Source organism: Trichomonas vaginalis, chromosome I, assembly GCF_026262505.1.
Source record: "Trichomonas vaginalis G3 chromosome I, whole genome shotgun sequence".
NCBI classification, from domain to species: Eukaryota; Parabasalia; order Trichomonadida; family Trichomonadidae; genus Trichomonas; species Trichomonas vaginalis.
The window spans coordinates 4,182,547-4,195,328 of record NC_067203.1 but is presented as its reverse complement, the minus strand read 5'-3'; the positions used below and the strand labels follow the sequence as shown (position 1 = coordinate 4,195,328).

At 32.1% G+C, this 12,782-nt stretch overlaps 4 protein-coding genes across 4 annotated transcripts, besides 2 other annotated features; 2 read left to right on the top strand and 2 right to left on the bottom strand.

Annotated features, from left to right (window-relative positions):
• The first annotated feature begins 1,841 nt into the window (after nucleotides 1-1,841).
• Nucleotides 1,842-1,967: a mobile genetic element.
• Nucleotides 1,968-5,747: 3,780 nt separating this feature from the next.
• Nucleotides 5,748-6,035, bottom strand: TVAGG3_0926640 (uncharacterized protein; the record flags this gene model as incomplete). The annotated part of the gene is made up of 1 exon (XM_051252434.1): nucleotides 5,748-6,035. The coding sequence occupies one exon, from the start codon at nucleotides 6,033-6,035 to the stop codon at nucleotides 5,748-5,750; it is 288 nt and encodes a 95-aa protein (XP_051078008.1).
• Nucleotides 6,036-6,366: 331 nt separating this feature from the next.
• Nucleotides 6,367-7,215, top strand: TVAGG3_0926630 (formate/nitrite transporter; the record flags this gene model as incomplete). The annotated part of the gene is made up of 1 exon (XM_001323118.1): nucleotides 6,367-7,215. One exon carries the CDS (start codon nucleotides 6,367-6,369, stop codon nucleotides 7,213-7,215), a length of 849 nt encoding a protein of 282 aa, XP_001323153.1.
• Nucleotides 7,216-8,366: 1,151 nt separating this feature from the next.
• Nucleotides 8,367-9,677, top strand: TVAGG3_0926620 (ankyrin repeat protein family; the record flags this gene model as incomplete). The annotated part of the gene is made up of 1 exon (XM_001323122.2): nucleotides 8,367-9,677. The coding sequence occupies one exon, from the start codon at nucleotides 8,367-8,369 to the stop codon at nucleotides 9,675-9,677; it is 1,311 nt and encodes a 436-aa protein (XP_001323157.1).
• A 66-nt stretch (nucleotides 9,678-9,743) lies between these two features.
• Nucleotides 9,744-9,870: a mobile genetic element.
• A 439-nt stretch (nucleotides 9,871-10,309) lies between these two features.
• TVAGG3_0926600 (RH04127P family) lies at nucleotides 10,310-12,760 on the bottom strand (the record flags this gene model as incomplete). Its single annotated transcript, XM_001323123.1, has 1 exon — nucleotides 10,310-12,760. One exon carries the CDS (start codon nucleotides 12,758-12,760, stop codon nucleotides 10,310-10,312), a length of 2,451 nt encoding a protein of 816 aa, XP_001323158.1.
• Nucleotides 12,761-12,782: the final 22 nt, after the last annotated feature.

Here is a 12,782-nt window from a genome sequence, read left to right as displayed (position 1 = left end):
GAATTACCGTCACTTTTTTCACACCTTCTAAAAAAGCTTCTATATCTCGACATATATAGGTAATAGCCTTTCGCAACACTCTAAGATTCTTTGAGACTTCATCTGATTTATATTTAAGCGAGATTTAATATCAGTGTGTCGATTCAAAAATGATCCTTGGGATAAAATTTTTTCAGTGGAAAATTTTGCATACGGTAACACAGACACTTTTACAACACGAATATAAATATGATGTAAATCTATAATCTATGATTAGATATGGGCCATGCCATATAAATTTTATATTTTAACGATAGTCTTTATTTTGCCAGACCGTAGACCCTTGATGAGTCGGGAAAATGTTCTGAACTACGAATATATTGGATCACATGTCAAAGACTACATTCAAGAGAATAATCTCTTTAGCACATTCGTAGTAGAAGATATCAAATCAATCATGAAATTCGCGAATTTAACACCTGATGACTTCAATTCTCTTCTTGTGCAATCTCATTCTGTATACCTGCACTCGAAATACTAATATTTCAATAAACAACTTACAAGATGTCATTTCAACACTTAAATCTGTTCAAAAGTACATGAAGATGCGAATATTTGGAGGAATTATTGGCGTTTTAGAACAATTACAAAAGGATCAATCCAGTACAACAAATCAAATCGAAAAACTTCAAGCAGATTAATTCGGATCCAAAAAGAAAAGAAAAACGTTGAGAAAGAAATGCAAACTCTTCACTCTCAATTCAAAGAGAAAGAAATTCTTTCTAAAATTTCGGAACTAAAAATTCTAAAGATTTCGATCAAATCTACAAATTCCTTGACGAAATTTCAGAAAAAGGAAATCAAAAAATGATACAAAAAGCATGTGAAGAAGAACTTTGGAAAAAACAAAATCATGGTGATTATTATGGTACAAATGTACTTCATTATGCATCTTCAAAAGGAAATCTGAGACTTGTTAAATCTCTCATTGAATGTGGCTGTGACAAAAGAATCATGAGCAAAATTGGTGGTGGTACAGCTCTAATTTGGGCATCATATTATGGTCATCTTGAAGTTGTTCAATATCTTATCTCAGTTGGAGCTAATAAAAGTAGCAAAGGATAATGATGGATATACTCCACTCATATTATGCATCATATTTATGGTAACTTGAAGTTGTTAAATATCTTATCTCAGATGGAGCTAATAAAGAAGCAAAGGATAATGATGGATATACTCCACTCGCTTGGGCATCATGTTATGGTCATCTTGAAGTTGTTAAATATCTTATCTCAGTTGGAGCTAATAAAGAAGCAAAGGCAGCATTTGGAAATTCTCCACTCGCTTTGGCATCAAAAGAAGGTCATCTTGAAGTTGTTAAATATCTTATCTCTATTGGAGCTGATAAAGAAGCAAAGAATGATGGTGGATGTACTCCACTCATTTGGGCATCAAGAAATGGTAAACTTGATGTTGTTAAATATTTTATCTCAGTTGGAGCTGATAAAGAAGCAAAGAATAATGATGGATATACTCCACTCATTTGGGCATCACACAAAATGGTCATCTTGAAGTTGTTAAATATCTTATCTCAGTTGGAGCTAATAAAGAAGCAAAGGATAATTCTGGAGATACTCCACTCATTTTTGCATCATGTTATGGTCATTTTGAAGTTGTTAAATATCTTATCTCTATTGGAGCTGATAAAGAAAACAAAGGATAACAATGGGAAAACAGCACTTGATTATTCGAAAGGAGCATTAAGAGAATATTTATTATCAATTGCAAAAAAATAATTTCTTGATTTATTTGGTTATTATCTCTCAACCAATGTTGCAAAAGATAAAGTTAATTTTTTTTGTTAAGGGTGCACTTACGCCCCTATGACATGGCCTTCAATTCAGATGTTTAAGGTTAATTTTCAAAAATACTTCACACCAATTGTCAAAATTTGAATTAAAGTCAATTGGGCGTAAGTGCAGCCTTAATAAATTTTTATTCATTAATCTATTGTTCGGGCAGATTATTACCTCGTGATAAGTTTTTACAAAACTCCAATTCCATAAAATGAGTGTGAGGCGTGATTTCTATTTTTCTAAAATGATATCTAGAACTTTATAAGAAACAAAAAAAAAATAAATATTCAAAAATTAAAAAATATATGTATATATAATTACATGCAAAATTGACCTCTTCCATCAAAGTTCAATAATGATTGTGCATTTGCTGTGGCTCTATCGTAACAGTTTTTTCCGAGAATATCTTTTGCAAGTATGTTTGCACCGTTATTAATTAGCATTCTAACACATTCTTCATGACATTTGCAAATGGCAGCCATCAGAGAAGTCTAGTGGTACTTGTCAAATTTAATAAATATAATATAAAATAACAAACATTTATTAAGGAAATAACAAAATCAAAATAAAATCAATTCTTACTTTCTCGCCATAATTTCAGCATTTTTTGAGCATCTGAATCGAGAAGTTCACTCTCACTCATCTCTGTTAACATTGTTGATTCTTCGTAGTTTTTCATTCTTCTGCGTGAAGAAGGTCTCATTGACTTTCTTTCTGGCTGTAATGGCAATGAAACAGGAAGTGGAGTGCTATTTCTTGCATTTATTGTAGCCAACGCGTTATTTAATGTATTTTGCATATCTAAAATTGTTGAGTGCCTATTCAAGCTAATTTGTGTTGTTTGTTGCTGGAAATCTAGAGCTAACTGCGATAGAGATTTGTTTTGATCCTGAATAAAAGTTCTATAACTGTTTGTGAGCTGTGAAACTTTATTATTTGAATCACGAATTCCATTTTCAAGAGAATCACATGTTGTATTAAATTGATCTTCGAATTTGTTGACTTTGCTATGTCCTTTCTTTATTCTTCACTATATCCATCATCAAGCATTGAAAATCTTGGAACTTGTGGATTGAACATTGAATGATTAGCTCCAAGCATTTGTTGGCTCATATTCATCATCTGTGGATTGAAACTCATATCGTTTACAGAGATTTGTTGATCATTCGGTTTTTGAGAGAAAACAAAATAGTTAATTGTCTTAAAATTCTTAAGTTCTCTTGTTGGTTTAACAGCAATAGGAATACTTGTGAATTTTGACAATTTGAGTTGTGCATTTTTACCAATTTTCTCAATATCGGCCTTTAATTCTTGCATGAAAGCTTGTTTTTCCTGTAACTTGCGTTCTTCATATTTTTCATGCAATTCATTGATTTGATCTTCATATTGAGCACTCAATTTTGCTAATTGTTTCTTTTTCCTTGAAATATAATCCTTTTTCGCATGCTGCTTCTTGTTTCATCTCTTCGTCTTCATCATTTAATAACTGTATTAATTTTGCGTGTTTCTTCTTCATGTCATCGATTTCTCGTTGATGTTCTTCATTGATTGAATTGATTTCTTCTTTTTGCTGATTTTCGAACTCTTTCTTTTTCTGCTCGAAATTGTTCTGCATTTCCATGATTTCGGAACTATCTGTGTACTTTCTTTTAGCTGCAATAAGCTTTTGTTGCTGAGCAGATTTAAAATCAATGAATTCTTTCTTCATTTGGTCAACAAGTTCTTTCTTTCTCTCCATTTGTTTTGCATTGATTTTTTCCATTTGTTGGTTGAAATTTTCCGTAATTTTTTCTTTTGGTTTTTCTAAAGCTTTTCTATATGCTCTTGCTTCCCTTTCGACTTGCATTTGATCTATTTGGACCTTAGAACTCTTTTGAAACTCTTTTAATGCTTGATCATTCTTTGTTTGAAGTTTTTTGACATCTTGAAAATGTTTATTCGTAATTGCTTCTATTTCTTGTGCATGCTTTTTTTTCAGTGAATCTATTTCATCTTTGTTTCTTCTTATAAGGTCATTTTTCTCAAATTCATGAGATTTTTTGAGATTTGTGATTTCGAGAGCTTTTGAATCATTGGCTATTTTCTTTTCTTGTTCAAAACTGCTAGTAATGAAATCTATCTCTTTTTTATGTTTATTCTTTATATCTTCGAGTTCACGATTATTTGAATCTTTCTAAAAACTTTTTTTGATTCTCAAAAGTATTCTTTTGTTGGTCTAAGATACTTTTTTGGGCTTCCGTTAAACTTCTTGGTTATTATCTTTGATTTTTTGAAGTTCATCATATTAAAAACTTTTTTTCTTGTTGAACATCGTTATTAAACTTTCCCTAAGCTTATTTTTCTCATTATCTAATTCTCTTTGATGTTGCTCTTGTAATTCTTTTAGTTTTTGTTGATGTAAATTATTTTCGTTTTCTATATCTTTTATTTGATTCATTTTGATCTGATCTGCTGACTTCTGCGGAGAAATGTCTGATGTTGATAGTTTATAGGTTTGTTTAGGTATATTGGACTGTGATTGACTATTTGTTTTTGCAGGACTTGATTTTGGAGTTGGCTGCTTATTCCTAAGTCGAGGAATCGAGTCACTATCTGAATCATCTGAAAATAATTGATTTGCTACTGCAATTTTAGATTTCGAAGGTGAATTATTTGGCTTTGGACTATTTTGTTTTTGGAGTAGATGTTTGACTTGTATTGGATGTTCCTTTTTGCTTTTCGAGATATTTCTTCTTCTCATCAAGATACTTTTGCTTAAATTTTTCATCTAGTGGATGCTCCCATATAGACTCGCCTGTTTTTGTATTGAAATAGAATGACCGACTTGAACCGTCCTTTTTCTGATAGATTTTCCACTCTGGTGGTAACTTTGTTTGCAATGCTTCTTTTGCAATCCATAAAAATGGATTATCTTCGGGTAATTTCATACCAAGATATTCAGCATAGTTTTCAACTTCTTCCTCTGGTGGATCATCTTCATAAACTACATCTGATAACGCAATATAGTCGTCGTTATTCATCTTGAGGAATTTTCAAACGTGCAGATTATTAAAATCGAACATAAATGATATAATTAGCCATTTTATCTCATAAAAATTATTTTCTTCTCATACACTGAACTGAAAAATCAGGCTCAAAAAATTCTTCAAAATGAAATTGCTATTATCGAAGCTTTCATGATTGCAATCTCAATAAAATGGAATGTAAGCCTATAATATGTATTCATAGTGTAAACTTTGGGTGATTTTATAAATATTTTGAAAGTGAGATAGAGCTAAATAATGCTAAGTATATGTTAAGTATAAAAAATCGTAGATATAAACATTTTGGGAATTGACAATTTCTATATTGTATATGTGTGATATAGTTAAGACAATAACTATGTTAAAATAAAGTCATGTAATTTTTTAAAACTAAGTCATGAGAAGCCGATTCATAGCAGTGAATAAAATAGCTGTCAGACATCCATCACTTTTTGGAGGTTGCTGTGTTAATCGGTTGTGTAGAATAATACTACCTTAATGAAGCTTAGCGTAGAAACAGATATTCACGTAATCGTTACCGCAACCTTGCCTTTGAATAAGAATAAACTGGTTGTTCTTCTTCTTCAATCAGTATAATGAATAGTCATCTAGGTGATCTTGTATTAGTGGCGGAAGGTTTCCTTTGGGAAGATCGAGTTAATAACTATTTGTTCCTTGGTTTTGAAGTAATTAAACGCCTGGCCATTTGCGTGAATAGTAGAACACTCGTATCTTGAGAACATGATCATTGCCACTCATGGTTTGGAAAACAGATATTCCTGATGAATATGAGCAGAATATTGAGATTTCGCTTGTGGTTTAGAGCCGCTGGTGGTCAGAACATTATCAGCATCTTCTTCGTAATCGCTGTAGTAGCTTATCATTTTCTTCAATCAGGCATCTTAGAAGGCTGTGGCTTTTGTGATGAAGATTTATAGGATTCATAAGTTCCGTAAGTATCTTTCTTACTCTGAAATCTTGTGTTCTCTGTGATGCAGCTGATTTCTTGGCAGAAACGTTGAGAATCCTGTGTTCCAGTATTCCTATTTTGAGAATCTTGGGTTCCAGATTCTTTCTTGATATTCCTGAGTAGGTGTCTTCTTTGATGATGATTGGGTTGTATTTCTCTTACGGCTTGAGTAAGAATGGTCAGATTCCATCGTTGGATTCTCATCATCGTCAATCTGTGCTGAAACGTTACGAGATTTGATCTTCTTCGAGCCATTCGAGTTCAAAGAGTCTTCACTACCAAGGAATAACTTGGCATCGAAGAAATTGGTCTGTCTGGATTTGGATCAATCATTAAAAAGTCAGATATGAATAGCCATATTCTCTCAGAAAAATTTCAATGTAAATTTTCTCGCACAATTGTATCGGGACTTGCAAAAAGTTGAGTATATGATATAACTAAAATATACAAAGATGTTCGACTTTTCTGATAGCATTGATTTTTTATGATGCATCAAATTCAATGCCCATGATAAAATTGAGACCAATCATTATTATAAATGGGTGATCTTGTATCCTACTCAGAGATTTGCGAAAAGCTTACACAGGCAGGTGTTACTCGCTGCAATCAGCCAACCTACAACTTCATAGTTCGTTCCTTCCTTTCAGGTGTTTTCATTTCTTTCTCTTTCTTGTTTGGTGTTGTCGCTACAATCGAGTCTGGACAAACCATTATGTTTGCCCTTTGTTTCGCTATCGGCCTTGATTACATCCTTTTCTTAAATTGCTATCTCTTCACAGGTGATCTTGTCCCAGTTGTTCTTTGCGCTCTTAATAGACGTGCTCCTGCTGGAAAGTTAATATATGCTCTTGGTATGACATACATTTTCAATGCTCTTGGATGTGTCTTTGGTGCATTCTTCACAGGATGGGCAACAGGACTTTCAAGCAATCCATATGATAACTGGATTGGTCAAAAGGTTGCACTCTACTGCTATAAGAAGACCCACATGAATTATGGAAATATGTTTGCTAAGGCAATGATCTGCAATGCTCTTGTTTCAATTGCTACATTCATGGCCAACATGACAACCTCTTACTGCGGAAAATGCCTTGCTGTATTCCTTGCAATTGGTAACTTCTCTACCCTCGGCCTTGAGCACTGTATGGCTAATTGGTTCTGCCTTTCTAATGGTCTTATGCAAAAGGATGCCATAAAGAATATGACATGGAAAGCTACAATCTTAAATCTTATCATTGTTTCAATTGGTAATGCTGTTGGATCTTGTGTCTTTGTTTCTCTTCCAGCATTCCTTCAGCAATACTCCGATAAGCCGGATTCTCTTGATAATGATGTTCCAAGCTCTGCAAACGATAAGAAATCTGATGAAGATGTAGCGAGCTTATAAGCCCGAAACCTTATAATTTGTTATTCTATTATTTTAAAATTGAAATTAAAATTGAATATGATATTTCTGTAATTTTTGATTAGCATTCACATTGAAAATAAATTTCTTGGAACAAATTAGGATATTTAATGATATTTGTAAATGATTTGATTTTGCTTGACAGATTCTCACTTTTTTATAAAAGTTCTTTTTAATCTAATTTAAATATATCGCATAAAAATCGATGTCAGTTTTTTGGGCACAATGAAGACAAGTCGCTATCTGAGCTTCGGCCATCAGCGTTAGCCTGCTAAGCTCTGTCTTAGCATGACGGGGTTAATGCCGGTCGGGCATGAGGATAAAAAACGGTCAGAGTGACCAAAGTTGTGAAATTAATTCTATTAGAGTTTTCTTAATAGATGTATGAGCGTTTCGTTTTGTTATCTTTATTTATTTCATATGAATATTGATTGTTTAGATTTTTGTATAATGATATAATTATCAAATATTTTTATTTGGTGTACAATCTTCATGGTGGCTTCAGTAAAGCGTTGGATATGTAATTTTGAAGATATTTGAAACCGAAGTCGATTATTTAATTCTGATCTGAACAATAATTTGTTTTGTATTATGAAATAAGCGTTACGATGAATTCCTTGTACAATTAGTATTAATGTCATCATTCATAATTGTTATTTTATATGGTCATCTCCATCCTCGTCTTTTTTCACACCTTCTAAAAAAGCTTCTATATCTCGACATATATAGGTAATAGCCTTTCGCAACACTCTAAGATTCTTTGGATACTTCATCTGATTTATATTTAAGCGCAGATTTAATATCAGTGTGTCGATTCAAAAATGATCCTTGGGATAAAATTTTTTCAGTGGAAAATTTTGCATACGGTAACACAGACACTTTTACAAACAGAATATAAATATGATGTAAATCTATAATCTATGATTAGATATGGGCCATGCCATATAAATTTTATATTTTAACGATAGTCTTTATTTTGCCAGACCGTAGACCCTTGATGAGTCGGGAAAATGTTCTGAACTACGAATATATTGGATCACATGTCAAAGACTACATTCAAGAGAATAATCTCTTTAGCACATTCGTAGTAGAAGATATCAAATCAATCATGAAATTCGCGAATTTAACACCTGATGACTTCAATTCTCTTCTTGTGCAATCTCATTCTGTATACCTGCACTCGAAATACTAATATTTCAATAAACAACTTACAAGATGTCATTTCAACACTTAAATCTGTTCAAAAGTACATGAAGATGCGAATATTTGGAGGAATTATTGGCGTTTTAGAACAATTACAAAAGGATCAATCCAGTACAACAAATCAAATCGAAAAACTTCAAGCAGATTTAATTCGGATCCAAAAAGAAAAAGAAAACGTTGAGAAAGAAATGCAAACTCTTCACTCTCAATTCAAAGAGAAAGAAATTCTTTCTAAAATTTCGGAACTTAAAAATTCTAAAGATTTCGATCAAATCTACAAATTCCTTGACGAAATTTCAGAAAAAGGAAATCAAAAAATGATACAAAAAGCATGTGAAGAAGAACTTTGGAAAAAACAAAATCATGGTGATTATTATGGTACAAATGTACTTCATTATGCATCTTCAAAAGGAAATCTGAGACTTGTTAAATCTCTCATTGAATGTGGCTGTGACAAAGAAATCATGAGCAAAATTGGTGGTGGTACAGCTCTAATTTGGGCATCATATTATGGTCATCTTGAAGTTGTTCAATATCTTATCTCAGTTGGAGCTAATAAAGTAGCAAAGGATAATGATGGATATACTCCACTCATTTATGCATCATATTATGGTAAACTTGAAGTTGTTAAATATCTTATCTCAGATGGAGCTAATAAAGAAGCAAAGGATAATGATGGATATACTCCACTCGCTTGGGCATCATGTTATGGTCATCTTGAAGTTGTTAAATATCTTATCTCAGTTGGAGCTAATAAAGAAGCAAAGGCAGCATTTGGAAATTCTCCACTCGCTTTGGCATCAAAAGAAGGTCATCTTGAAGTTGTTAAATATCTTATCTCTATTGGAGCTGATAAAGAAGCAAAGAATGATGGTGGATGTACTCCACTCATTTGGGCATCAAGAAATGGTAAACTTGATGTTGTTAAATATTTTATCTCAGTTGGAGCTGATAAAGAAGCAAAGAATAATGATGGATATACTCCACTCATTTGGGCATCACAAAATGGTCATCTTGAAGTTGTTAAATATCTTATCTCAGTTGGAGCTAATAAAGAAGCAAAGGATAATTCTGGAGATACTCCACTCATTTTTGCATCATGTTATGGTCATTTTGAAGTTGTTAAATATCTTATCTCTATTGGAGCTGATAAAGAAACAAAGGATAACAATGGGAAAACAGCACTTGATTATTCGAAAGGAGCATTAAGAGAATATTTATTATCAATTGCAAAAAAATAATTTCTTGATTTATTTGGTTATTATCTCTCAACCAATGTTGCAAAAGATAAAGTTAATTTTTTTTGTTAAGGGTGCACTTACGCCCCTATGACATGGCCTTCAATTCAGATGTTTAAGGTTAATTTTCAAAAATACTTCACACCAATTGTCAAAAATTTGAATTAAAGTCAATTGGGCGTAAGTGCAGCCTTAATAAATTTTTATTCATTAATCTATTGTTCGGGCAGATTATTACCTCGTGATAAGTTTTTACAAAACTCCAATTCCATAAAATGAGTGTGAGGCGTGATTTCTATTTTTCTAAAATGATATCTAGAACTTTATAAGAAACAAAAAAAAATAATTATTCAAAAATTAAACATATATGTATATATAATTACATGCAAAATTGACCTCTTCCATCAAAGTTCAATAATGATTGTGCATTTGCTGTGGCTCTATCGTAACAGTTTTTTCCGAGAATATCTTTTGCAAGTATGTTTGCACCGTTATTAATTAGCATTCTAACACATTCTTCATGACCATTTGCAAATGGCAGCCATCAGAGAAGTCTAGTGGTACTTGTCAAATTTAATAAATATAAATATAAAATAACAAACATTTATTAAGGAAATAACAAAATCAAAATAAAATCAATTCTTACTTTCTCGCCATAATTTCAGCATTTTTTGAGCATCTGAATCGAGAAGTTCACTCTCACTCATCTCTGTTAACATTGTTGATTCTTCGTAGTTTTTCATTCTTCTGCGTGAAGAAGGTCTCATTGACTTTCTTTCTGGCTGTAATGGCAATGAAACAGGAAGTGGAGTGCTATTTCTTGCATTTATTGTAGCCAACGCGTTATTTAATGTATTTTGCATATCTAAAATTGTTGAGTGCATATTCAAGCTAATTTGTGTTGTTTGTTGCTGGAAATCTAGAGCTAACTGCGATAGAGATTTGTTTTGATCCTGAATAAAAGTTCTATAACTGTTTGTGAGCTGTGAAACTTTATTATTTGAATCACGAATTCCATTTTCAAGAGAATCACATGTTGTATTAAATTGATCTTCGAATTTGTTGACTTTGCTATGTCCTTTCTTTATTTTCTCACTATATCCATCATCAAGCATTGAAAATCTTGGAACTTGTGGATTGAACATTGAATGATTAGCTCCAAGCATTTGTTGGCTCATATTCATCATCTGTGGATTGAAACTCATATCGTTTACAGAGATTTGTTGATCATTCGGTTTTTGAGAGAAAACAAAATAGTTAATTGTCTTAAAATTCTTAAGTTCTCTTGTTGGTTTAACAGCAATAGGAATACTTGTGAATTTTGACAATTTGAGTTGTGCATTTTTACCAATTTTCTCAATATCGGCCTTTAATTCTTGCATGAAAGCTTGTTTTTCCTGTAACTTGCGTTCTTCATATTTTTCATGCAATTCATTGATTTGATCTTCATATTGAGCACTCAATTTTGCTAATTGTTTCTTTTTCCTTGAAATATAATCCTTTTTCGCATTTGCTGCTTCTTGTTTCATCTCTTCGTCTTCATCATTTAATAACTGTATTAATTTTGCGTGTTTCTTCTTCATGTCATCGATTTCTCGTTGATGTTCTTCATTGATTGAATTGATTTCTTCTTTTTGCTGATTTTCGAACTCTTTCTTTTTCTGCTCGAAATTGTTCTGCATTTCCATGATTTCGGAACTATCTGTGTACTTTCTTTTAGCTGCAATAAGCTTTTGTTGCTGAGCAGATTTAAACTCAATGAATTCTTTCTTCATTTGGTCAACAAGTTCTTTCTTTCTCTCCATTTGTTTTGCATTGATTTTTTCCATTTGTTGGTTGAAATTTTCCGTAATTTTTTCTTTTTTGGCTTCTAAAGCTTTTCTATATGCTTCTGCTTCCCTTTCGACTTGCATTTGATCTATTTGGACCTTAGAACTCTTTTGAAACTCTTTTAATGCTTGATCATTCTTTTGTTGAAGTTTTTTGACATCTTGAAAATGTTTATTCGTAATTGCTTCTATTTCTTGTGCATGCTTTTTCTTCAGTGAATCTATTTCATCTTTGTTTCTTCTTATAAGGTCATTTTTCTCAAATTCATGAGATTTTTTGAGATTTGTGATTTCGAGAGCTTTTGAATCATTGGCTATTTTCTTTTCTTGTTCAAAACTGCTAGTAATGAAATCTATCTCTCTTTTATGTTTATTCTTTATATCTTCGAGTTCACGATTATTTGAATCTTCTAAAAACTTTTTTTGATTCTCAAAAGTATTCTTTTGTTGGTCTAAGATACTTTTTTGGGCTTCCGTTAAACTTCTTTGGTTATTATCTTTGATTTTTTGAAGTTCATCATTATAAAACTTTTTTTCTTGTTGAACATCGTTATTAAACTTCTCCCTAAGCTTATTTTTCTCATTATCTAATTCTCTTTGATGTTGCTCTTGTAATTCTTTTAGTTTTTGTTGATGTAAATTATTTTCGTTTTCTATATCTTTATTTTGATTCATTTTGATCTGATCTGCTGACTTCTGCGGAGAAATGTCTGATGTTGATAGTTTATAGGTTTGTTTAGGTATATTGGACTGTGATTGACTATTTGTTTTTGCAGGACTTGATTTTGGAGTTGGCTGCTTATTCCTAAGTCGAGGAATCGAGTCACTATCTGAATCATCTGAAAATAATTGATTTGCTACTGCAATTTTAGATTTCGAAGGTGAATTATTTGGCTTTGGACTATTTTGTTTTGGAGTAGATGTTTGACTTGTATTGGATGTTCCTTTTTGCTTTTCGAGATATTTCTTCTTCTCATCAAGATACTTTTGCTTAAATTTTTCATCTAGTGGATGCTCCCATATAGACTCGCCTGTTTTTGTATTGAAATAGAATGACCGACTTGAACCGTCCTTTTTCTGATAGATTTTCCACTCTGGTGGTAACTTTGTTTGCAATGCTTCTTTTGCAATCCATAAAAATGGATTATCTTCGGGTAATTTCATACCAAGATATTCAGCATAGTTTTCAACTTCTTCCTCTGGTGGATCATCTTCATAAACTACATCTGATAACGCAATATAGTCGTCGTTATTCATCTTGAGGAATTTTCAAACGTGC